This window comes from Arachis ipaensis, chromosome B07 (assembly GCF_000816755.2).
Source record: "Arachis ipaensis cultivar K30076 chromosome B07, Araip1.1, whole genome shotgun sequence".
Classification (NCBI taxonomy): domain Eukaryota; kingdom Viridiplantae; phylum Streptophyta; class Magnoliopsida; order Fabales; family Fabaceae; genus Arachis; species Arachis ipaensis.
In genome coordinates this window covers 113,825,563-113,849,926 of record NC_029791.2, presented here as the reverse complement: position 1 = coordinate 113,849,926, position 24,364 = coordinate 113,825,563, and the positions used below count along the sequence as shown (strand labels likewise).

Here is a 24,364-nt window from a genome sequence, read left to right as displayed (position 1 = left end):
TAAATAATAGTGATAGCATCATAATTTTGATGAATAAAATAAAAAATATAAATATGCATGTAATAATTTTTTATTTGTATTTATTATTAAAATGAGACTAAATAGCAAATCAAAGAGTGAGTATTCAAAGAGTACTAAAATATATAAACTAAGACTAATTTTTTTTATTTTCATTCCTTCTAAAACTCATGAATGATAAAATAATTTATTTTTAATAAAAAATTCACTAAAAATAGCAAATCAAATAAAAAAATTCACTATTTTTTATTGAATTTTTGGCTAAAAATAAATTATTTTATTATTTATAAATTTTAAAAGAGATGAGAATAAAAAAAATTAGTCTTAGTTTATATATTTTAGTACTCTTTGAATACTCACTCTTTGATTTGCTATTTAGTCTCATTTTAATAATAAATACAAATAAAAAATTTATTACATACATATTTATATTTTTTAAATTATATTGTGAAATGATAAATTAAATTTTTTTATTTATGGTATTATTTAAATAGTATATACCATTAATTATTTGTTTTGTAATTATTTGTTTAGATAAAGATTAGTTTTACTATTTGTTTTCATACTCAACGTAAATCGCTGCTGCCTCTAGCGGTTTACACACGTGTCCCAATGCACATAAACCGCTATTGGTAGTAGCGGTTTATGACCAACCATAATCATGCAGAAACCGCTGCAGGCAACAGCGGTTTCCATGCTGCCACAACTCAACGTAATCCGCGGCTGGCAGCAGTGGATTTTGTGTTTGTGTAAACTGCTACTGCCAGTAGCGGTTTCCATAGATATGTAAAACAATGCATTTACGTCTTCGTTTTGAAAACAATGCATTTACGTAATTTTAAAGATGAAACAATTTATTTAGGTGAATTGTCCGAATTAAAATTTAAAATATAACAATACTAAACAATAAATTTTGTATTTTCATATATTATTAGTAGGTAAACACTATATTAATTTATTTGACTTTTCTAGTTTTCTTGATGGCCAGTAAGTATCTAAAAAAAGTGTTTTAACATTTTATTAGTCGGTAAACTTGATTTAATCATTGCAAGATAAAAAAGTTCAAAAGTATTATTTATAGCTAATTAGCTACAAATCATAAATGAAATTTCTTTTGATAATACTTTTATTGACAATTTTTTTCCTTCAGTAATTACCAAATATTAATAAATTTTTTTAACACTATTTGACCATAAAAAACATTTGAATAATTCTTAAAAATTTAATGACCACATCGAAAATATCATACTATTTTTTTTTTACAATAACTTTGACTAGATTACTCATATATATTTATAAATTAACAAAGCACCAGTAGTATAATGCATAATATGTGTATGGATCGGACTTAATACTTAATAAGTAAAATTACTTTATGGTACGTAAAATAATACATTGTTTTAATAAGCTAAATTAAATTTACTAATTTAGTATACAAAATATATTTGACGTTGGTGTAATGTGTAAATATAGTTCCTTTCAATTTTACTTATAAAATTGAATAAATAGCCATTGCTCTGAACATTAAAAATTTGATTACTAACAAAATTAACGAAAAGATTAAATTGACATTATTATACTGTAACAAAAATATTTAATCATTAAATTTAATTTAAAATTGATTTCATAAAATTTCTAAAATATTCTTTTCATTACCTAAAATTTTATTTTTTATTTTTTGACAAAATCTATGAATATCAAGCTAAATATTTGCTTTTTGATAGAGAGAAAAATATGGAAAATTACATGCTTTAGTTTGGCTAAGTGGTGAGTTGCTTTGTGACGACTATATGCTTGACTTGATTCAAATGAGTGCAGCAGATCTATAAAAGTGAGAGTGAGAGTGGGAAACTGGATTATTAAAGTGGATTTTAGTTCTGATTTCGGTTTTTGTTGTGGTTGAAGAGTAGTGGAGATGGAGTTGGTAATAAAAAGGGTATTTTTTGGAAGTTTTATAACATTTTTGATGGAGTCAATTTTAAATTTAATGATTGGATATTACTTATTAGTATATTACTAATCTTTTACAAATATAATATTAATTTAATTTTTTTGTTATTAATTTTGTCTGCGATCAATTTTTTTATAATAAGAAATGACTATTTAATCTATAAAATTAAAGGACGAGAAAAAAAATTTCTGTTATAAAATAACTAAATAACTGGAAACCAAATTCTATATATTGAAAATACTTTGCTAATGAATTGAGAATTACTTCCAATTAGAATCTTCAAGTTGTAATTGAAAAGAAGACTTACTTGTACACAGATATTGCATGAAAATAGAGGACTTGACTTTGCAGGTGACCTTAATTCTCATTAGAATGTGAGACTTCCTGATCACCAAAAATAATAAAATCAAAATATCTATTCTTAGTATGTGATTTCATCAGTTTTCCATTTTGATCTAAATCATATATAGACGTACTAAATAGGTGAAAGTTAGAAGATATATATATGGAAAGGAAAATTAAAAACTAGCTAGGTTCATTGTCTTACATATGTAAATTATATATAAAAAGAATGAGAATTTTACAAATTTCCAATAATATTATATATGCGGTTCACAGTTAATGAATTTTGTAATCAAGACTATGCTCTATATATTAGTCATCACCATGATTAGTAGCCTTCTCCCTACTTAGTACTTACCACTTAAGAGTAATGCAAAAAGAATAAATAAAAAATAGAAAAATACTAAGGAGTCATCATAATTTATTTAGTTTGGTCATCAATTAATTATCAATTCAATTCTTTTAATTTAGTAATCGAACAACATATTTTATATCCCATACTTTTAAATACTAATGACTAACTAAAAGTAAAAAATAATAAATTTTAAAAGTCTTCTAACATTCCTCTAAAAATTAAAGGGTATATAATTGGCAGACTTTATAATCCTTTAACTACATATCACACACTTGCAACAACAAGGCTGTTAACTTTAAGGGAGAATATAAATAAATTTAATGGTATAGTTTCAAAATTTATTGCATACCTGATTTTCTTTGAATAATTGTTCAATAGTAGTATTAAGATCACCTTTCCATCGCTTTCTTTTATTTTCCACTTCAACTCTCCTCAGAGATGGTGCTATAATGGATCCTGGTGAGAAAACCTCCATTTGAGGACATGCTTTGACAATGAACCATATCAAAGATGGGAATATGAGTGCATGTTTCGCATAGCAAAAGCTTCTCAAACTAATTAGAGTAGAGAGTTCTAAGTATTCCAAGTTCTCAAATATGATATCTTCCTCTGCTTCTTCTTCATCAACATTCACAACATCCTTTATCATCTCACAATTTCTTACTATCAACTTTTCTAGTTGCATTAAACTTTTAGCAATGGAGTATGTTATCAAATGAGTCATCCCTTTGCAGTTTTCAACATACAACTCTTTCAAACTTTGGAATGACACTGAAGATGACACCACGCTTACCATATTAGGACAAGCGGCAACTCTTAAACTCTCAAGATTTTGAGGGGCAAGTTGATCAGAGAGAGATTCTTCGGGCCAAATATGTTTGAGATGCTCCATTTCAAAAAGCTCCAATGTCCTCACTTGTTGAGCAATCCTTGTACTGCAATGAGCACTTTCTTCAACAGGAAACAATGTTTGCACAGAACTTTGTCTTACATGAAGAGTCACTACATTGGGAAATATTTCAAGCAAATCATTCCAACAAATAAGTTGTGTGTCATAAAGGCACTGCATGCGAAGAAGTTCTACTTTCGAAAATTTAGCTTCTTTCATATGGCCATTGATCATCATCATTGCATCCTTGCCATTTAGTGCCAATTGTTCCAATGAGTTGCCGCTTAGCTGAAATACCAAGCACCCAAAGCCAAAAAAAAAAAAAAAAAAAATTCTCATTTAATGTCAAAAATAGAGTGAAAAAAATTGGTCCTAGTTTGTTTTATTTTGTTTATTTTATAGGCCTAATTTATTTTGATCAATGCATATGAAGATAAACACAAAGTCATAATAAACATAGCAACAATAATGTAACCAAGACTAGTGATTACCTTTTCAATAGAAAAGAGTGCTTGAGGAATAGGCGGCGAATCATTAATTTCTTCTATCTGATGATGCTGTTGAAGACTTGAATGGTTGAAGGTAAACATTTGTAGTGCCTCACAGTGATATACATTTAATGTCTTTAATGAAGGGCACTCTAAAGTAAATCTTCCCAAATAGAAACTCTTGAGTTTTTCCAGTCGAAAAAATCCCAAGAAACTCAAGTGAGGAAAGCTAAAGGTGATTTCAGTTGATTCTTTCTCCATTGAAACAATATTTTCAACTCCACAAGACACTATGTTCAACTTTTCAATATATGGGAGATCAAGGCATATTGAGGGTGGAAATAGATACAACAGACTTTTGCACTCAACAACATCCACTGTGCACAAGTTTTCAAAACTAACAATTTCGCAAGGGGCTGCATTCCATATGTGCCTTAACTTTAGTAAGCTAGACAAGCTTAATTTTTTCAATTTGCTAGCTTGTTTAACCATTGCTCCATTAGACTTCATTTCTTTCACATCAAACAGTGTTACTAATGAATCACAATTCCGTACTTCCAGTTCTTCTAATTCATGTAGAACTTGCAATGTGTTTGACGTAAAAAGAACATCTGACAAAAACTCACATTTTTGCACCACCAGAGATTTTAAATTGCCAAATAAATTATGGTATTCTTTGTCATACCAAAAGTCTCTCAACTCTGGATAATCAGACAAGGTCAAATGTCTGAATCTACAAAATGATACCTGTTCAATAAAAATTAAATATCAATGGACATAAAAATGGGAAAAAACATAATAACAAGAAAAAGTATGGTCCAATAACATTTAAGAATGCATGTGTGTGGATTTTGTTGCTATAATTTCTCCTTAACTAATAGTTAATGATAGATATAGTAGAAATTTAAACTAAACCAAAATTAAGACAAACCTTATCGTCAAACAACTTGTTTATTGTTCCATTCAAGTCTCCTTCCCAAAAATTTTGTTTATTGTTTTCTTCTATTTGAACTTGCTGAAGATCAGGTGTGCTTGTGTCTCCTGTAGAGAAAATTTCCATTCGAGGACATTCTTTCACCAATACATTCTCCAACAGTGGGAAGAGAAGGGAGCATTTGCATGAGCAAAAGCTACGCAACCTTGGTAAAGACACAAGTTCAAGTGTCTCCAAGCTGGAGAATGCAATTTCTTTGTCTTTCTCATTTTCATTTGCATTCATGATATCTTGTAGTAAATTGCATGATTCAATTTTCATTGTTGCGAGGTTGACAAGACTCTTTGCTGTTGAGCATGTTATCAGATTGATCATTCCATCGCAGTTTGCTACCTCCAAATGCTTCAAGTAAGCAAAGGTAACAGAGGAAGGCACCAAGTTTACCAAACTAGAACAATGGCCGACAGCTAACTGTTCAAGATGTTGGAGAGCAGGGTCAATTTGAAATCCTTCTTTACATATATGACGAAGGTCATGTAGCTGAGCTAGTTTAAGGTCCTTTAGTCGTGTGCTAATTGTGACTTGTCCCTCCTCAATAGCAATGCTTTGATCATGAAATATCTCTACAAAAGAACTCCATCCAACATTTAGTGATTCCAAATTCTGCGCATTTTCCAAAAACCAATATGGAAATGTGGTGACTTCACTTTCAGATAAAGACACACTAAGATGTTCAAGTTTGTCGTATTGGTCTTGTGAATACATGCTTTGCAATATAACCTCAACGTTATTATTGTTTACTCCCAACACTTTCAAGTTCGGAAGTACCTGTTGAATAAAACAAACCAAATATGATTATCTTAGAGATATTTTTATATGAAAAAGTATAAGTAGATAAAGAAAATACTAGACAATATGAATAATAGATGTTCAATTCAATAGGTATACAGATGATTATGTTTATTATTTTTAATTAGATGGTTATTTCTTTTGATTCAATTTACTCATGCTAGATGTTCAATTCACTAGGTGTGCATATAGTTATCCTAATGTTAAGGTTTAAGAAATAATTTGGAATGGAGTGTTTTTTTATTTTATTGGATCAATTGTAGAACTCATTATTCATATTGTTCACAAAAGTCATTGTTTACCTAACAAAATCCTTTTTATATACACCACGAAAAACGAGTGATTTTTCTTTCAAGTTAATTGATTACCAAAATATAATTAAAGAAAGAAAATATATAATAAAAACACAAGATAAATAAATAGCTATAATCAAATATGGAGGGAGTAATAAGAATTTTTAAAAAAAAAAATATATATATATATATATAACCTCTCAGTATTTATACATATTGTACTACTTTCGTCAAATCACTCTGTCTTCTATTTAATTAAATTACAACCATTTCGATTATTATCCTGGAAACCTATAAATATAAACCCACACGTGATTAATGAAAAGGATTTAACCACCCAAATTAATATTATAAAGGCAAAATAATTAAATAATATGTTCATGTTCAAAATATGAATCCAATTATTACTTATTACCTATAGTTAATTAAATGTTCCTATATATTTTTCATTAAAAAAACGTTAAACTGGTACATAACAATTCTTTTTCTACTAATCGACATTTAGCAACCTAAAAAATCAACTTCTCAGTTCTCACCAAACAAGAAAGTTTAACAAAAAATAACAACAATGAACAAGTGAGAGTAAATGTACTCGACATCTTTTATTTCTATAAGCATACAGCACTTTCTTCTTATATAAACAAAAATAAGCTAATCTTGACTTTACCCTCACTAATACTTATATTATATATATTGATTTTTTTAAGTTTACATATGCCTATATACTTTAGTAGCTATATTTTAAGTTTACAATATTGCATTAAGAGAATAAAATTCTAGATACAAAAATTTTAATGATTATATCAAGATTTAAGATATATAGTTTTTCTCTATTTTACTAATTTACTGAAATAATGAAATAAAAAAATAATTTTAAGATAAAGTATTATTTTGATCTTGAATGTTTAGTGATTAATCAAAATATGAAACAATACATGCTCAAATAAAAAATATAAAAAATAATTACTAGATTTTGAATTCAACTACCTTCTTTTTCTTTTATGTTACCAAACTTTTATATTACTATGAATAATTAGTATTTTAATTATTTTTTATTGTTTCTACCATACGTAATAATATATTTATATATTTTTGCGCACAAGTATTATTCGGTTAATGTAAGACTCTCATCCCCTAATAACCACATTAAGAAATTAAATTATTAATAATATATTTTATCTTCATAGATTTATTAACAAAAGCTATCTGGTATGTATAGTGTGTGCAAGATAAAATAAAATAAAAAATATCCCAATCATCCAATTTGAAAATAATATTGTTCGATAAATAAGATCTATAATGTCATAAAGAAAAATATTGATGCAATGGTATAAATTAAATGTTTCACAAAGATTTTTTTTTTCAAAATTAATGTTCATGTAAAGAAAAAGTTTTCAACATGTGAAAAAATATTAAGAAAGTAACTCAGATGAAATATAATATTGTCCATACCTCTTCAACCTTAAGAAGAGGTTGATGTATTGGAATAGAAATTTTGTCATTCATAGCTCTTTCTTGACAACTGAGACATGTATCTTGAAATAACTTCAGTCTTGGACAGTTGAACACACATAAATCTTTCAAAGATTTACATTGAAGAGAATAGATTCCAGAAATGAATGTCCTCAGATTAAGCAGATTTATTAGCCATAGTTTCCTTAAATGAGGAAACACAAATTTAATCATCTCTCTTGGCCATCTTTGATTATCAACTACTTCCACAATCCCACAATTTGATACTTCAAGATCTTCAAGTCGGGCCATATTTGTAGCTACAGAGTATGGAAAGAGACTTTTCAAACATAGACAATCTACAACAGAGACTTCACATAGATTCTGAAAGCTCATAGTTGTGTTAGGATCTTCCTTCCAAATATGCTTCAAATTTGGAAGACTACAAAGAGTCAACTTTCTCAAAAAAGAACATTTCCTTGTTTCAATTTCTTCAGAAAATGTTGAGATATGAAACACAGCTACTAGAGAATTACAGTCTTTTACATCTAACTCTTCCAAATTCACAAGCAGGCCAATTATATTTGGAGAAAATAACACATCAGATAAAAAGTCACACTTGTGAACTAATAGCTTCTTCAATTTGCTAAATATATTGTTCTGAAGTCGGTCATACCATAACTCTTTTAGCTCAGGATATTTTGATAGATTCAAATTCTCGAAACTACAAAAACACACCTGCGTTCAATAAAGTTTGTAAATTTATAACCGCGTAACTAAACGTTAATGATATTTAATATTATTATATCTTTTTTTACTATTAAGCTATGTTTTTGAAAATGAATACTAACTAGAATATACGAAGAAAACTCACAACATGCCACAAGAAGAATGCAAATTCAAAATGGTTAAACTGTTATGTACTTTCAGAATAGCAGACATTATTTTAATCAAATTTTATTTTGACCTTTTGTTTAGATTATTGAAAATGATGAAAATGAGAAGGTAGTGAAAACAATGACCATTAATTCTTATCTATGCGATTTCAATATACTCATGTAAAAATGTAAGCAACAAATTCCCTTAATCATAAAAATATAAATTTTTAATATTCATGTGAAAGAGAAATAAAGAAGGTGGCCTTTATAAATCAATGTTAACATAATGTTTTCATGACATATTAATATGATTTACAACAAGGATTTATGCCCCTTACTTGATTGTTTTCATTTTTCTTTCATTTTGGCAAAAAAAAAAAAAAAAAGAGAAAAATAATATAATAGATAGTAATGAAGTTTCTTTTGTTTTTTAAAGTCCTAAGTATTATACTCCAAAGTTAGTCATCTTGCATCCAATTTAGAAAAACCAAAGCAAATCTCATCAATAAAATAAATCATACCTTATCTTCAAACATGTTTTTTATGGTTCCATTCAAGTCTCCCTTCCAATAAAATTGTTTACTATTCTCTGCTGTTAGCACTTTTCGAAGCTTTGGTGTGCTCACCCTGTCTCCTTCAGAAAAGTACTTCATGCGAGCACATTCTCTGACCACTACTTTCCTCAACAATGGGAACCTTAGGAAGCACTTTTGTGAGCAAAACCTACCGAGTCTTGGTAAAGAATCCAACTCCAAAGTTTCCAAGGAGAAAAATGCAATGTCATTTGTTATCTCCTCTCCCTCTTTGGACAATATTTCCTCAAGTGAATCACATTGTTTTACCTTCATTACGGTGAGCTTGGCCAGACTTCTTGCTGTATGAGGAGAAAGTAAGTTTATTATGCTATTGCAATTCGCTACCTCAAGATAGGTCAAATGGCGAAAGGTAACAGAGGAAGGAACAATGTTTATCAAACTTAAACATCCATCAACATGTAAATATTCAAGAAGCTCGAGAACTGGGTCAATTTGCAGTCCTTCTTCGCATATCTGTTGAAGATTTGCTAATTGATGTAATCTCAAGCTTTGGAGCTTTGTACAATTTTTTTCATTTGTAAGCCTTTTATCTTGAAATATCTTCTTAAAGGAACTCCACTCAACATTTAGCAATTTCAAACTGCATATATTCTGCAGAACCTGATCAGGAAAAGCAGAACCTTCGGTCTTGTAACGGGATAGAGCAAGAAATGATATTTTGTTGAAGAAGGAACCTATATTTTGGGTTTGCAATATGTTGGCAGCATCCTTTTCATCTATTCTCAAGTGCTCTAAATTAGGCATTACCTTCAACATATACAAAACGCAATTTACAGTAAGATACTATTTCCAATAAATTTTTAATTCGCAATAGCCTAAGAAAAGAATAAAGAAAGCAAATATAACGTTTAATCAAAATTCAATCCAAACTCACTAATGGTATTTAAAAATCATTAGAAATCAGCAATCACTAGTCTTATTATTCAAATAATTAATTGCATATATAAAAAGGTTTAATTTCTAATATTTTTCTCTCAACTTTTTCATTCAATCAAATTTCTTTCAAGCTTAAATAAATTTTGGATACCTGTAAAATGTTCAATTTTTTATTTTATTTCAATCAAATTTAAAAGTTATCTAATTTAATACAATAACATTGTCACAATATATAATTTGCTATATGATCATCTAAGAAGTCTCTTCACCACAAGGAAAAGAACAATGATTTTTATATTTCTATAAAAAAATAATATTTTTATTAGGACTAAAATAAGAATTTTATATTGACCAAAAACTTATATTAAGCCTTTTGTTTCTAAGATTTGTTTCAAAGTTGACACGAAATCCAATACTCATGCTTGAGAATGCTATTTTGGAAATTGAAAAAATATTTTCTTTGATTTAACTGTACCAATTTTTAAATGTAAAATTTGATTTATCTTTAAATAAAAAATCTGAATGAAAAGTAGAAAATCGTGTTCATATGCATTGGACTTTAATGCAAATTAGCATATGCAATAATGTAAACAATTCATACCTGTTCAGCTACCAAATGTTGTTGTATTGAAATAATATATTCTTCATCTGAAAGCTTTTGATGACTACTTGTAGAAAGGGTTCTGTACAAATTTAACTTCACACATCCTGTAATATCTAGATTTCTCAAAGATGGACATGATAATGTGTAATTTCGTGCATAGAACCCCTTGAGCTTATGCAAGTACCAAAGCACCAACGTATTTAAATGGTTAAACTCAAAGGAAATAGATGAGAACATGGGTTCTTCCTTGAATCCAATAATTTCCTTCATGTATTGACACCATTTAATTGTAAGTTCTTTAAGATGTGAGCAACTTGTGGCTACTGAACATGGAAATACAAATTCCAAGTTTATGCAGTTCTCTACATTTATTTCCTCTAGATTGCAAAAATTAAGAGCCCTTTCAGGATCCTTGCTCCATATTTGTTTTAACTTCCACAATCTTTCTAGAGTAATTTTTTTCAGCTGTGTTTGTTCTGTACTATAATTTTCATCAGAACTCAGTTGAAATATCTCTTCTACCAAAACACAGTCAGTAACCATTAATGTCTCTAGATCATTATATGCTTTTTGCATTGAAGAAGAAAAAATTGCTCTAATTTTTTCACAATTTTTGACTTCTAATGACTTTACTTTAGAAAATTCTTTGTGCCATATTTTCTTCAAGCTCTTCATATTCTTCAAGATAACTGTCTGCAATTTGGAAAATCGAACCTGGATTCAAAAATTTAAAAACCATACATAACTTCTATCATTAAAATGTTAATAAAGAATAAGCACCGAAAAAAGCTATTAACGAAAAATATATGATGTATATTTCTATTCGATTCATAATATTTGAACAAAGGTCCTAATTTCTTTTTTTCAAAACAATAGTCACTATTTAGTTATCATACCTCTTTTAGTGTGACAATATTGTTTTCACTGTCTTCTTCTACAGCTATTATCTCTTCCATTAGATGGCATTCACTTATTTCAAGTTTTATGAGGCTGGAAAAACTGTCCACCATGGCAGATGAGAACAAATACTTTAGACCATCACAATTCTCAACAATCAAATTTCTCAATTTGTAAAAACAATGTCGATTATCCTTCCAAATTTTGTTCAAACTGAGTGAGCTCAACTTGAGAGTGTCCAAATTAGGAAATGCAACCTACATATTGAATATAAAAATGTTAATAAAAGATTGAAGAAATATTATAAAAAGCTTTGCATTCAATAGTATTCCATCCTAATGAGTTTGGAAAACTCTAAATTAATTTGATGATGATCAAACATTATTAAAACAATTAATTATAAAATTGTTAATTTAATCTTCAAAGTTATATTTGCTGATTAATAATTTTGTTGTTTTGCAGGTTATGTACATTGGGCATAAAAGCAAAAACAAAGCCTAAGTGTGCTAATAAAATGCAATCAGTCTTGAGTAAATTGTTATATTAAGTGGCTGAAGTATTGTTGTGTTGGTTGGGCCAGTATTTTTTATATAAGGCCAATGTGATAATAATCAGCCTTGATGAAATTTATATATATAATAAGTGGCTGAAATTATTGCTATAATGGGCCAAATTTTTTATTATTATCTTTAGCCCAAAACAATTTTGGTTTAAAACCAACTAGCTTGGTCCGAAACGAAAGAGAGAGATGGAAGAAAGCTTTGCATGCTTAGTTCGGTCACTCACTTCCTCTCATCATAAGATGGATTTCAAATTTAATTCAAACTCACTTTAATTGCATTAGAATCATGAGAGAGAAATAGCAATTAATTTGATTGCTATCATTAATGATACACACTACTCAGCAAAGGAAAAAATAAACTTAATTAATTTCATTCTCTTTCTTAAGTTCAAAGTCTTTCAATTTCTCTCTCTACTCTCTCCTCACTTTCGGTCACTTCACAGGAAATATGGAAGCTTTTGCAAGATATCAGAGTGAAGAAGATGAAGCTAGAAGCAAGCTAGAAGCCATTGTGATGATGGCATCAAGAAAAAGAAAATCTGAAGTATGGAGTGGCTAAGATCTTTGCCAAAATGGGTAAGATATGGTGAAGTGTTCTCAAGCTCTCCATACCAAAAATGGTGAAGATCCACTTCGGTCAGAGGAAGAAGATCCTTGAAGGGATGGCTTGTCTTTGCTTTTGCTCAACCACTACAGGAGGTAGCTACTGTAGCTACGTGGGGGAAGAGGCAGAAGTTAGAGCAGCTGTCATCATCAAGAACTCATCAAGGGCTAGGAATCCTTCTTGGAGTGCAAGTCAAGATGGAAGGCCCGGATTAATGAAGCTTGGTGCAAAGGAAAGACACAGATGTAATTGCATGTTGGGTTTTACATTCGGTTTTCTCTCCTCTCTCTCTCTCTCTCTGGCCGAACCGGTTTTGGTTTGAAGAAGAAGAAGTTTAGCTTGGTTCAACAGTTTCAACCGTGGAGGCTTCCCCTTCTATAAATAAAGGTGAACAGCCAGGACTTGAAGCAAGGAGTAAGAGTGCAAGGCACAAAGTTCTCATAGCTATCTAAACTAACAGAAGTTCTTCTCCTTCAATGTTCTTCATTTTGTATTTTTCTGTTTAATTTTGTCTGTCTTGAGTCTCATGGAAAAAGGCAAACAGTGAGGTTTGTAAGAAAAAGTCATAGAGCGAAAAAAGGCAGAGTATACAAAATTAAAAGAAAAAGCCATAGATGTCCTAGAGATCCTTTCTACATCTGTGTTGTGTTTCATAATTCTGTGAAAATCTCCTTGCAAGTTGGGTTAGCACTTAGCAGTTGAAAGCTTGGCAGTGACCAAGTCAGGTTCAGGATTGGGGTTTAGATTCTGGACTTGTCCCGGATAGGAAGGGTAGTTCCTAGGGAGAATTGGTGTATGTAATCATGAAGATTATAGTGAAATTCCATCACTGTTGTGATGGAGACTGGATGTAGGCTGCATTGCACTTGGCAGCTGAACCAGGATACTTCGTGGTGTGATTTTTTCTCTCTCTTCTACTCCATTTCTGTTTCTGCTGCATAGGAGATAAAACTGAAAAATATCTCTTGCCTGGTTACGAGATAAAAAGAAAAAATCTCGTGACTAGGTACGAGACAAAAAGCAAAAAGTCTCCAGAAGTGTTCTAAAAGGCCAACAAGTGTTATTAAGCGAAAAAGGGGCTAAGATTCAACCCCCTTCTCTTAGCCACTAATAAACCATCAATTGGTATCAGAGCTTGGTCTCAAAGAGATCAAGCTTTGCATCTTGGAGAAAAGATCCAGATGGCAGAGAACAGTGGCTCAAATCTGGTGTCCTACAATCTAACAGAAGGACAGTCAAGCAACAGACCTCCTCTTTTCAATGGAAAAATTACACTATTGGAATGAGAGAATGAAGATTTTTGTGCAAGCAGTAGATTACAGACTATGGAAAATCATTCTGGAAGGTCCTCAATATCCAACCACCACAAGTGCTGAAGGAGTAGTCTCCCTTAAACCCGAAGCTAGTTGGACCGAAGAAGACAGAAAGAAGGTGGAGCTCAATGCCAAGGCTATCAACTTGCTCAACTGTGCAATCAGTTTCGAGGAGTACCGACGGGTATCACGATGCACAACGGCAAAGGAAATCTGGGACAAACTTCAAGTCACTCATGAAGGAACCACCATAGTAAAGAAGACCAGGATAGACATGCTGAACAGAGAATATGAAATTTTCTCAATGAAGGAAGGAGAATCCATAGATGAAATGTTTGAAAGATTCAACATCATCATTGTTGGCTTGGATGCTATGGGGATTAAGTATCTTGAATCTGTGCTTGTGAGAAGAGTCTTGAGATGTCTCACAAAAGAGTGGGAAACAAAAGCATTGATAATATCTGAGAGTAGTGGTCTTGATTCCATGACATATGATGATTTGAGAGGAAACTTACTTGCATTTGAAAATACATATTTGAAAAAATATACAAAAAAGAAAAGAATAGCTTTCACATCTGTTACTAACCCTCTGGATGATGAATCCAGTGATTATTCTTCTGAAAATGAATTTGTTTTGTTTGCCAAAAAATTCAGAAAAATGGTGAAACTCAAGGAAAGAAGCAAAGGAGGCAGTTCTAGGAAACAAAAGAAAGATTTCAGCAAAGTAATTTGTTACAACTGCAAAAAGACTGGCCATTTTAAATCTGATTGTCCTAAGTTGAAAAAGGAAAAGAAGCCAAAGAAGGAAAGGAAGAAAGGACTGATGGCTTCTTGGGAGGACTTGGAAAATGACTCAGAAGATAATGAAGAATCAGAAACCAAGTCCCAACCATGTCTCATGGCAGATCACGTTGAACAAGTAGTCTCTCATAACCCTGACACTGAAGATCTTCATCTTATGATAGACCACCTTTCTGAAAAAATTATATGCTTCTTGCTTGATAACCAATATCTTGAACAACAAATCACCATTCCTAAAGCTGAAAATGGTTTCCTCAAAGATAAATTAAGGGAGGCGGAAACTGCTGTTGAACTTGTTGAAGAAAACAAGTAGTTAAAAGCTCAACTTAAAAGCCGTGAAAGTAATCATTCTGTGGTGGCATATGTAAACTGTTTTAAAGAAAATGAAGAGTTGCTTAAAGAGGTCAAAAAGCTTAAAGAAGACTTAGCCAAGTTCACTCAAAGTTCTGAAAATCTAAATCAGATCTTGGCTAGTCAAAAAACCTCTTTATGATAAAGCTGGCTTGGATTTTCACAAAGCTTTCAAATCTGTTGAAAACTTTTCTTTTGAAAACATGGCTTCATCTTCTAATGATACAAGGTTTCAAAACCCAACAAGCTTTAACAAAACAGCAACTCCAAGATTTTGTAGACTATGCAACTGAAATGGTCACTTTCCCATTCAATGTTTCTTTGGTGAAAGAATGATTGGTAACAAAGCTTGCAAAATTGTTTTTGATTACAATGGATTGGGACATAGAAGATGGTTTAACGTGAAAGGATCAAAGAAGATTTGGATACCTAAGGTCACTTGAGCTCATTTTGTAGGTGTGCCTAGCATCCAAACGGAAGGACAATATGTGGTACATGGATAGTGGATGCTCTAGGCATATGACCAGAAAGGCAACCTTCTTCATTATGCTTGATGAGTATGATGGAGGGTTTGTCACTTTCGATGATGATGGTAAAGGAAAAATAGTGGCCATTGGAAAAATTGGTAAAAGCTTCTCATCTTCTATAAATGATGTTCTTCTTGTTGATGGGTTGAAACACAATTTACTAAGTGTAAGCCAATTATGTGATCTTGGATATGAAGTTGTTTTTAGAAAATTGGTATGCTTGGTTATTTGTGAAAAATCTGGGGATATTTTGTTTAAAGCTAAGAGATGTAACAATGTGTATGGATTGACTCTTGAAGATTTAAAAGATCAAAATGTAACATGTTTTATCTCTCTTGAATCTGAAAAATGGCTATGGCATAAGAAATTGGGTCATGCAAGCATGTACCAAATTTCTAAACTTGTTAAGAAAAACTTGATAAGAGGAATTCCAAATATTAAATTTGATAAGGATATTACTTGTGATGCTTGTCAATTAGGCAAACAAGTAAAGACCTCTTTTAAACCAAAAGATGGAATTTCTACCAAGAGGCCATTAAAAATGTTGCACATTGATCTTTTTGGTCCCACAAGAACTCAAAGTTTAGGAGGTAAACACTATAGATTAGTAGTGGTAGATGATTACTCTAGATTTGGTTGGATACTTTTCCTTACTCATAAGAATGATGCTTTCCATGCTTTTTCAACCCTTTGTAAAAGAATTCAAAATGAAAAAGATTTGAAAATTGTCCACTTGAGAAGTGATCATGGAAAAGAATTTGAAAATCAAGACTTTGAACAATTTTGTGATGATTTTGGAATTTCACATAACTTTTCATGCCCTAGAACCCCTCAACAAAATGGGGTAGTTGAAAGAAAGAATAGAAGCCTTCAAGAGATGACTAGGGTTATGCTTTGTGAAAATGATGTTCCAAAATTTTTATAGGCTGAAGCTGTAAATACAGCTTGTTATATTTTGAATAGGACAACTATTAGGAAGGGTTTAAAGAGAACACCTTATGAGCTATGGAAAGGAACCCCACCAAATCTTAAGTATTTCCACATTTTTGGATGTAAATGCTTTGTACTTAATAATAAAGAGAATCTTGGTAAATTTGATCCAAAATCCTATGAAGGAATGTTTGTTGGATACTCTACCACTAGCAAAGCATATAGAATTTACCTCAAAGATCATAGGACCATAGAGGAATCCATACACGTATCTTTTTGTGATTCTAATTCAATTCCCAGTGTGGTGGTAGATAATGATACAGATTGTGAAGAAGTTGTCAACAAGGAAGAAAGACCCAAATCAGTCCCAATTGAAGAATATGTCCGTTCAATTTTGTCTCATCAGAATGGAGGAGACATTTCTGTTTTGTCTCCTGAGCCAGTAAGAGAATCTGGAACAGAACAACCCACTGAAGCTCATCAAAGCTCAACATCACTCCGGAAGCTAAAAGAATGGAAGTCCATGAGGGTTATCCTCATGATTTTATCATTAGTGATCCCTCTCAAGGTGTAACAACAAGATCATCAACCAAAAGGCAAACCGAACTAAGCAATCTTGCTCTCTTATCACAAATGGAGCCCAATAATGTGAAGCAAGCTCTTGAAGATCCATCTTGGGTCAAAGCCATGCAAGAAGAGCTCGCTCAATTTGACAAGAATGAGGTTTTGACACTAGTACCTCATCCGGATGGTAAGAAGGTAACAGGTACTAAATGGGTTTTCAAAAATAAATTAGGTGATGATGGAAAGGTTGTTCGTAACAAGGCTAGATTAGTGGCCCAATGTTACGATCAAGAAGAGGGCATAGATTTTGATGAGTCTTTTGCTCCGGTAACAAGAATGGAAGCAATTAGGTTGCTTCTTGCCTATGCTGCCCATAAGGATTTTAAAATGTTCCAAATGGATGTCAAATGTGCTTTCCTTAATGGCTTTATTGATAGAGAAGTGTTTGTGGCACAACCTCCCGGTTTTGAAGATAAAGCATTTCCAAACCATGTTTTCAAACTCTCAAAGGCTCTTTATGGCCTTAGGCAAGCTCCAAGAGCTTGGTATGAAAGGCTTAGTACCTTCTTGTTGGAAAATCAATTTCAAAAGGGTACCACCGATACTACTTTATTTATTAAAGCATCTAATGATGATATTCTCTTAGTTCAAGTTTATGTGGATGATATAGTGTTTGGATCGGCCAATGAATCCTTGTGTGAAGAGTTTGGAAAACTCATGACTAGTGAGTTTGAAATGAGTTTAATGGGAGAGCTAACATTCTTTCTTGGCCTCCAAATTAAACAAACTCCTAGTAGCACTTTTAGTCACCAAGAAAAATATGCTAAAGAATTAATAAAGAAATTTGGCCTAGAAAATTTCAAACCAATGGGAACACCAATGCATCCAAACACTAAACTTGAAAAGGATGATAATGGCAAAGATGTGGATAAAACAAGGTATAGAGGAATGATATGTTCACTTATGTATCTTACCTCCTCTAGACCGGATATTGTTCAAAGTGTGGGTGTATGTTCAAGATTTCAATCTCTCCCAAAAGAATCCCATCTTTCGGCCGTTAAACGCATCATTAGATACATTAAGGGAACTAGTGATTATGGCTTATGGTATCCAAAATCTGATGATTTTTGTGCAGTGGGGTTTTGTGATGCAGATTATGCGGGATATCGAGTGGATAGAAAGAGCACATCCGGCATGTGTTGCTTCCTTGGAAGCTCACTCAACATGTGGTCAAGCAAGAAACAAGCCACAGTAGCTCTATCCACAGCCGAAGCTGAATACATTTCTGCATCTGCATGTTGTTCACAATTAATTTGGTTGAAAACTCAATTGGAGGATTACAAATTAAAAATCAATAGTATACCATTGTTTTGTGACAACATGAGTGCTATAAACATCTCAAAAAATCTTGTTTTGCACTCAAGAACCAAGCACATTGAGATCAAATATCATTTTATTAGAGAACATGTGCAAAAGGGTACTATTGATATTCAATTTATAAAATCTGAAGAACAACTTGCAGACATTTTCACTAAGCCCTTGTGTGAAGACAGATTCTGTTCCTTGAGAAACTGTTTGGGAATGATAGAATTAAGTTATGTTGATAATTTGTGAAATTTGTTGACTCTATTTGGTTTTGTCTCGTAGGAATGCAGGAGACAAATCTTAGGACGTGATGAACGGGCCATGATTCATGGGGAGACTGATCTGATATTAATTATCTTGGGCCCCACCAAACTTTTTGACCTTACTCTGACCCGTTTTTTGAGTTCCTCATTTTTTTAATCATACTTTTGGAAAGTTGTCATATCAAATCTTGTAGGAAGGAGTTGTTGTCAAATCGAATCTTTATCCTTCCCTCATCCCTTGATTCTAGGAGCTAACCTTTCAGTTTAAATTTTAAAATCTTTCCTTGGTTAATAACCACGCCCCTTAATGAGTAATAACTCCCTCAATTCTCTCTCCACTTAGCATTAATTGCTTCCATAACCTCCCTCCTCTCACCACTCTCTTCGGCCTCTCTTCATCTTCCCTCTCCCATCTCCATTTTCATAACATGAAAAAGAAGGTTGCTCCAAGGAAAAGTAGCCGAACCCACACATCAAAAAATCCTCCATTCTCAACCCCTCAAACACACACGCATATTCATATAGGGGTGTTCGTGGTGCGGTTTGGTTCGGTTTTAAGGGAAAAAGTCATTCGATCCGAACGCTTAATTTATGTGTGGTACAGTTTGGATTGGATGAACTTTTTTTAGAAATCCGATCCGATCCGATTACAAGCGGTTTGGATCGGTTTGGATTCGTGATTTTTTAAATAAAAAATTAATTACATATAACAAGTCTCAACATCAAATTTTAAATAATCAACAATGACATAACAAGTCTTAACAATATCTTAAAAAGCCAACGATAACATAATAATAGAAATAAAATTATAAGTTAGTTAAAATAAATAAATAAATAACATTTTGAACATAAAATATTTATTAAATAATAATAATATATGAATAATAGAAAAATGTATAACAAATTGAACATGTTATAAGTATAATTATAAATATAATAATAAAATAATAATATTATAGCACATTGTGCAGTTTGGATTGGATTGGATCGGTTATGAAAAGTAGATCCGAAATCCGATCCAATCCAGCGGTTTGTAAAAATAGAATCCAATCAAATCCGAATTAGTGCGATTTTAATCGGTTTTTGGTTTGGATTGGATTAGATGAGCGGTTTAATTTGGATCGGTTTGGATTTGAACACCCCTACATTCATATACACTCCACTTCTTCTTCATCCCCCTCACCCTCCTCTAAACAAACAGACACTATGAGAAGAAAGGTGATAGCAACGAAAACTTCATCCAGAAGAAAGCTGGAAAAAGTGAAAGATCCAATTGAAGAAGAAGAAGAGGAGTCTCACACATCTATACCTCATTCACCTCCAAAGAAAGCAACTCCTCATGCGTCTGCTCGAAGCTCTCAGAAGACCAAAGGTTACGCGCTACGTAACACAAGGGAACCACCGAATCTGGAATCCCTGGATTTCAAGAATAAATACAACAAAAATCATTCACATTTTGATCCAGGAAGATTTAATTCTTGTGCGTCTTATGAGTTTCATAAAGAGGTGTTGAAGAAACGTCACTTGTGTGCTTCACACATAGTGAACCTGGACTCTCTTGCTACTAAAGGAATCAACTTTATCACTCTTTTTGAGAATATGAAGTGGACTCCCCTGTTCAATATTCAGAAACCTGTATACCCAGCCTTGGTTCGAGAATTTTATGCAAACATGCGGCTGATTGATAGTGCAATCCATTCCTATGTGAAGCGAGTTTACATGACTCTGAGCAGAGAAACAATAAACACTGCTCTAGGTTATGTTGATGAAGGACCAGTAGCTTATATGTCAGAAAAATGAGATTCTCAAGTTGGAGTCACATATCAGATTACTCTGCACCAATTATGTGAAAATCTATCTGGACTGGTTGCCACGGTTCCAACTCACAAGACCCTTGGTCCAGAAAGGGCATTGCTGCACAGAATCATTACTCACATTCTGACTCCAAAGAGTGGCTCACACAATAGAGTAACCATTTCTGATTCCTTTATGCTTTTTGCCATTATTACTTCATCTCCTATTTCCTTTGCATATCTCATGGTAAGGCATATGTGGGAATGTGTTAGAAGCACCAAAAAGGCTAACCTTCCTTATGGCATATTTCTTCCCTGCATATTTGAATACTTCAATGTTGATCTAATTAATGAAGATGAAGAGAATAAAGTTTCATCAATTAAGGGAGGAGGAGTTTCAGGTACTATGAAAGGCACCAAAGGAAAACGGTCAATGCCCTCTGACAGTGATCTTGAGAGCTGCCCAGCCGAGCCGTCCAAGGTGACAGAATCAATCAAGGAGGTCCTCACTGAGTTTTCTAACGTGTCCAAACTGATGGTGGAATCTTACAAGGCCGCTCGAAAGTAAGCATACGAAAATGAAAAAGTTTGGACAAAGTGTCAAGAAAGAGTTGGTCTGATGCTTCAGAATTTCGAAAAAGAGATGGAGGCTGCCGATAAGGATGATGAATCTGAGTACAATCCTTCTGATGATTGACTTAATTATTTCTTGTTGAATTCTGGTTCTGTTTGGCTTATTATGGTACTTTGTAGGCTGTTTGGATACTCTAGACCATTACTATTTTGTTAAACTCTTGAATATTTTGATTTTGGTTATATTTGTATGTTTCATTGTCACTTTTTACAGGTTCCCTTTTGATGACAAAAGGGGGAGGAAAGCTGAAAAAATTGAAAAAGTTGAAAGAAACAGGGGCTGAAATCTTTTGTGATTTATGATCACTCCTGTACATATGCCTTATGTTCTGTTGTGTTGATGTTTGTTGAAATGTTTGTTGAAATATTTGTTGCAATTGGAACTTAGTTGTGATTTGATAATCCCTTTATGCTTAGATAGGTTGATAATTTCCTTATGCTCTGATATGATTCTGTTTAATTGAAAATGTTTTCCTTACTATAAACTGATAATTTTGTTGCTCTGATATGATGGCTGGAAAATGTTGTTCATTTAATCAAATTATTTGAAAATTATCAACTGTTTCTCATGTACTCTGTATTCAAAGCATTTTTGATTGATATTGAGTAGAAAATCATTTATATGATAACAAGTCAAGTTGTGTTTATCATGTTATTTCTGCTCATAAATCAAGCAATTCAACATCTCAAATTCCATATGTTGAATAACATAATTGCCTTAAGCTTGATTTCAAAAGTTACAAGAAAATCTTCCCTTGGTAAAATGGCATATATTAAGGGGGAGTCATGTAACAATTGGAAAGGTGAAGGAATCCTAATATTCAAAGGGAGTACTCTAATCTTTGATTTCTTTCCATTTTAATTTTTAATAGTGTTTGTCATCAAGGGGGAGATTGATGATTTTGGAAAACTCTAAATTAATTTGATGATGATCAAACATTATTAAAACAATTAATTACAAAATTGTTAATTTAATCTTCAAAGTTATATTTGCTGATTAATAATTTTGTTATTTTGCAAGTTATGTACATTGGGCATAAAAGCAAAAACAAAGCCTAAGTGTGCTAATAAAATGCAATCAGCCTTGAGTAAATTGTTATATTAAGTGGCTGAAGTATTGTTGTGTTGATTGGGCCAGTATTTTTTATATAAGGCCAATGTGATAATAATCAGCCTTGATGACATTTATATATATGATAAGTGGCTGAAATTATTGCTATGATGGGCCAAATTTTTTATTATTATCTTTAGCCCAAAACAATTTTGGTTTGAAACTAACTAACTTGGTCCGAAACGAAAGAAAGAGATGGAAGAAAGCTTTGCATGCTTAGTTCGGTCACTTACTTTCTCTCATCATAAGATGGATTTCAAATTTAATTCAACTCACTTTAATTGCATTGGAATCATGAGAGAGAAATAGCAATTGATTTGATTGCTATCATTAATGATACACGCTACTTAGCAAAGGGAATAAACAAACTCAATTAATTTCATTCTCTTTCTTAAGTTCAAAGTCTTTCAATTACTCTCTCTCTCTACTCTCTCCTCACTTTCGGTCACTTCACAGGAAATATGGAAACTTTTGCAAGATATTAGAGTGAAGAAGATGAAGCTAGAAGCAAGCTAGAAGCCATTGTGATGATGGCATCAAGAAAAAGAAAATCTGAAGTATGGAGTGGCTGAGATCTTTGCCAAAATGGGTAGATATGGTGAAGTGTTCTCAAGCTCTCCATACCAAAAATGGTGAAGATCCACTTCGGTCAGAGGAAGAAGATCCTTGAATAATATCCTTGGAGGGATGACTTGTCTCTAATTTTGCTCAACCACTACAGAAGATAGCTACTGTAGCTAGTGGGGGAAGAGGCAGAAGTTAGAGCAGAAGAAGCTGTCATCATCAAGAACTCATCAAGGGCTAGGAATCCTTCTTGGAGTGCAAGTCAAGATGGAAGGCCCAGATTGATGAAGCTTGGTGCGAAGGGAAGACACAGAGGTAATTGCATGTTGGGATTTACATTCAATTTTCTCTCCTCTCTCTCTGGTCGAACCGGTTTTGGTTTGAAGAAGAAGAAGTTTAGCTTGGTTCAACAGTTTCAACCGTGGAAGCTTCCCTTTCTATAAATAAGGGTGAACAGCCAGGGCTTGAAGCAAGGAGTGAGAATGCAAGGCACAGAGTTCTCATAGCTACCTAAGCTAACAGAAGTTCTTCTCCTTCAATGTTCTTCATTTTGTATTTTTCTGATTAATTTTGTCTGTCTTGAGTCTCATGGAAAAAAGGCAAACAATGAGGTTTGTAAGAAAAAGCCATAGAGCGAAAAAAGGCAGAGTATACAAAATTAAAAGAAAAAGTCATAGATGTCCTAGAGATTCTTTGTACATCTGTGTTGTGTTTCATGATTCTGTGGGAATCCCCTTGCAAGTTGGGTTAGCACTTAGCAGTTGAAAGCTTGGCAGTGACCAAGTTAGGTTCAGGATTGGGGTTTAGATTCTGGACTTGTCCCGGATAGGAAGGGTAGTTCATAGGGAGAATTGGTGTATGTAATCATGAAGATTATAGTGAAATTCCATCACTGCTGTGATGTAGACTAGATGTAAGCTGCATTGCACTTGGCAGCTGAACTAGGATACTTTGTGGTGTAATTTTTTTCTCTTTCTTCTACTCCATTTCTGTTTCTGTTGCATAGGAGATAAAGCTGAAAAATATCTCTTGCCTAGTTACGAGATAAAAAGAAAAAGTCTCGTGACTAAGTACGAGACAAAAAGCAAAAAGTCTCCAGAAATGTTCTAAAAAGCCAGCAAGTATTATTAAACAAAAATGGGTTAAGATTTAACCCTCCTTCTCTTAGTCACTAAAAATCATCACATCCTTTGTACTAATTATGTAATAAACTAACAATTGAAAGGAAATCTAATAAAATAAAAGTAATAAAATTAGCTAGGAAGTAAACAGGTAAAACAACTAAATGAAATGTGATAATAGATAAATTTCTAATACTTACGGTACAAGAAATATGAGAAGTTTCTATGATCATTTAAATGTTATTTTAGTACAGTATTATTATCGATCATTAATTCTAAATAAAATACTTAGTAGTATCCATGACGATCAATAATTAGTTTCTATAATTTTTATAAAAAAATGTTTTTAGGTATTCTCGATCTCTCTCACGCACACTAAGTGAAATGCATTTTCAATTTGGTATTATAAATTGGTTCATGATGAGATATTTCTTGAGATT

The 24,364-nt window shown here is 32.3% G+C and overlaps 1 protein-coding gene across 1 annotated transcript in view; it reads right to left on the bottom strand.

Moving 5' to 3' along the window:
- LOC107605903 overlaps positions 1-24,364 on the bottom strand; it is a gene marked incomplete at its 5' end in the record, with an annotated part of 53,411 nt that overhangs the window by 6,998 nt on the left and 22,049 nt on the right. Inside the window, 8 exons of the mRNA XM_021107931.1 lie at positions 2,277-2,353; positions 3,016-3,843; positions 4,047-4,790; positions 4,975-5,805; positions 7,572-8,309; positions 8,971-9,792; positions 10,523-11,239; positions 11,422-11,679. Coding sequence (XP_020963590.1) covers positions 2,327-2,353; positions 3,016-3,843; positions 4,047-4,790; positions 4,975-5,805; positions 7,572-8,309; positions 8,971-9,792; positions 10,523-11,239; positions 11,422-11,679 — 4,965 coding nt within the window. The remainder of the gene's footprint in view (positions 1-2,276; positions 2,354-3,015; positions 3,844-4,046; positions 4,791-4,974; positions 5,806-7,571; positions 8,310-8,970; positions 9,793-10,522; positions 11,240-11,421; positions 11,680-24,364) is intronic.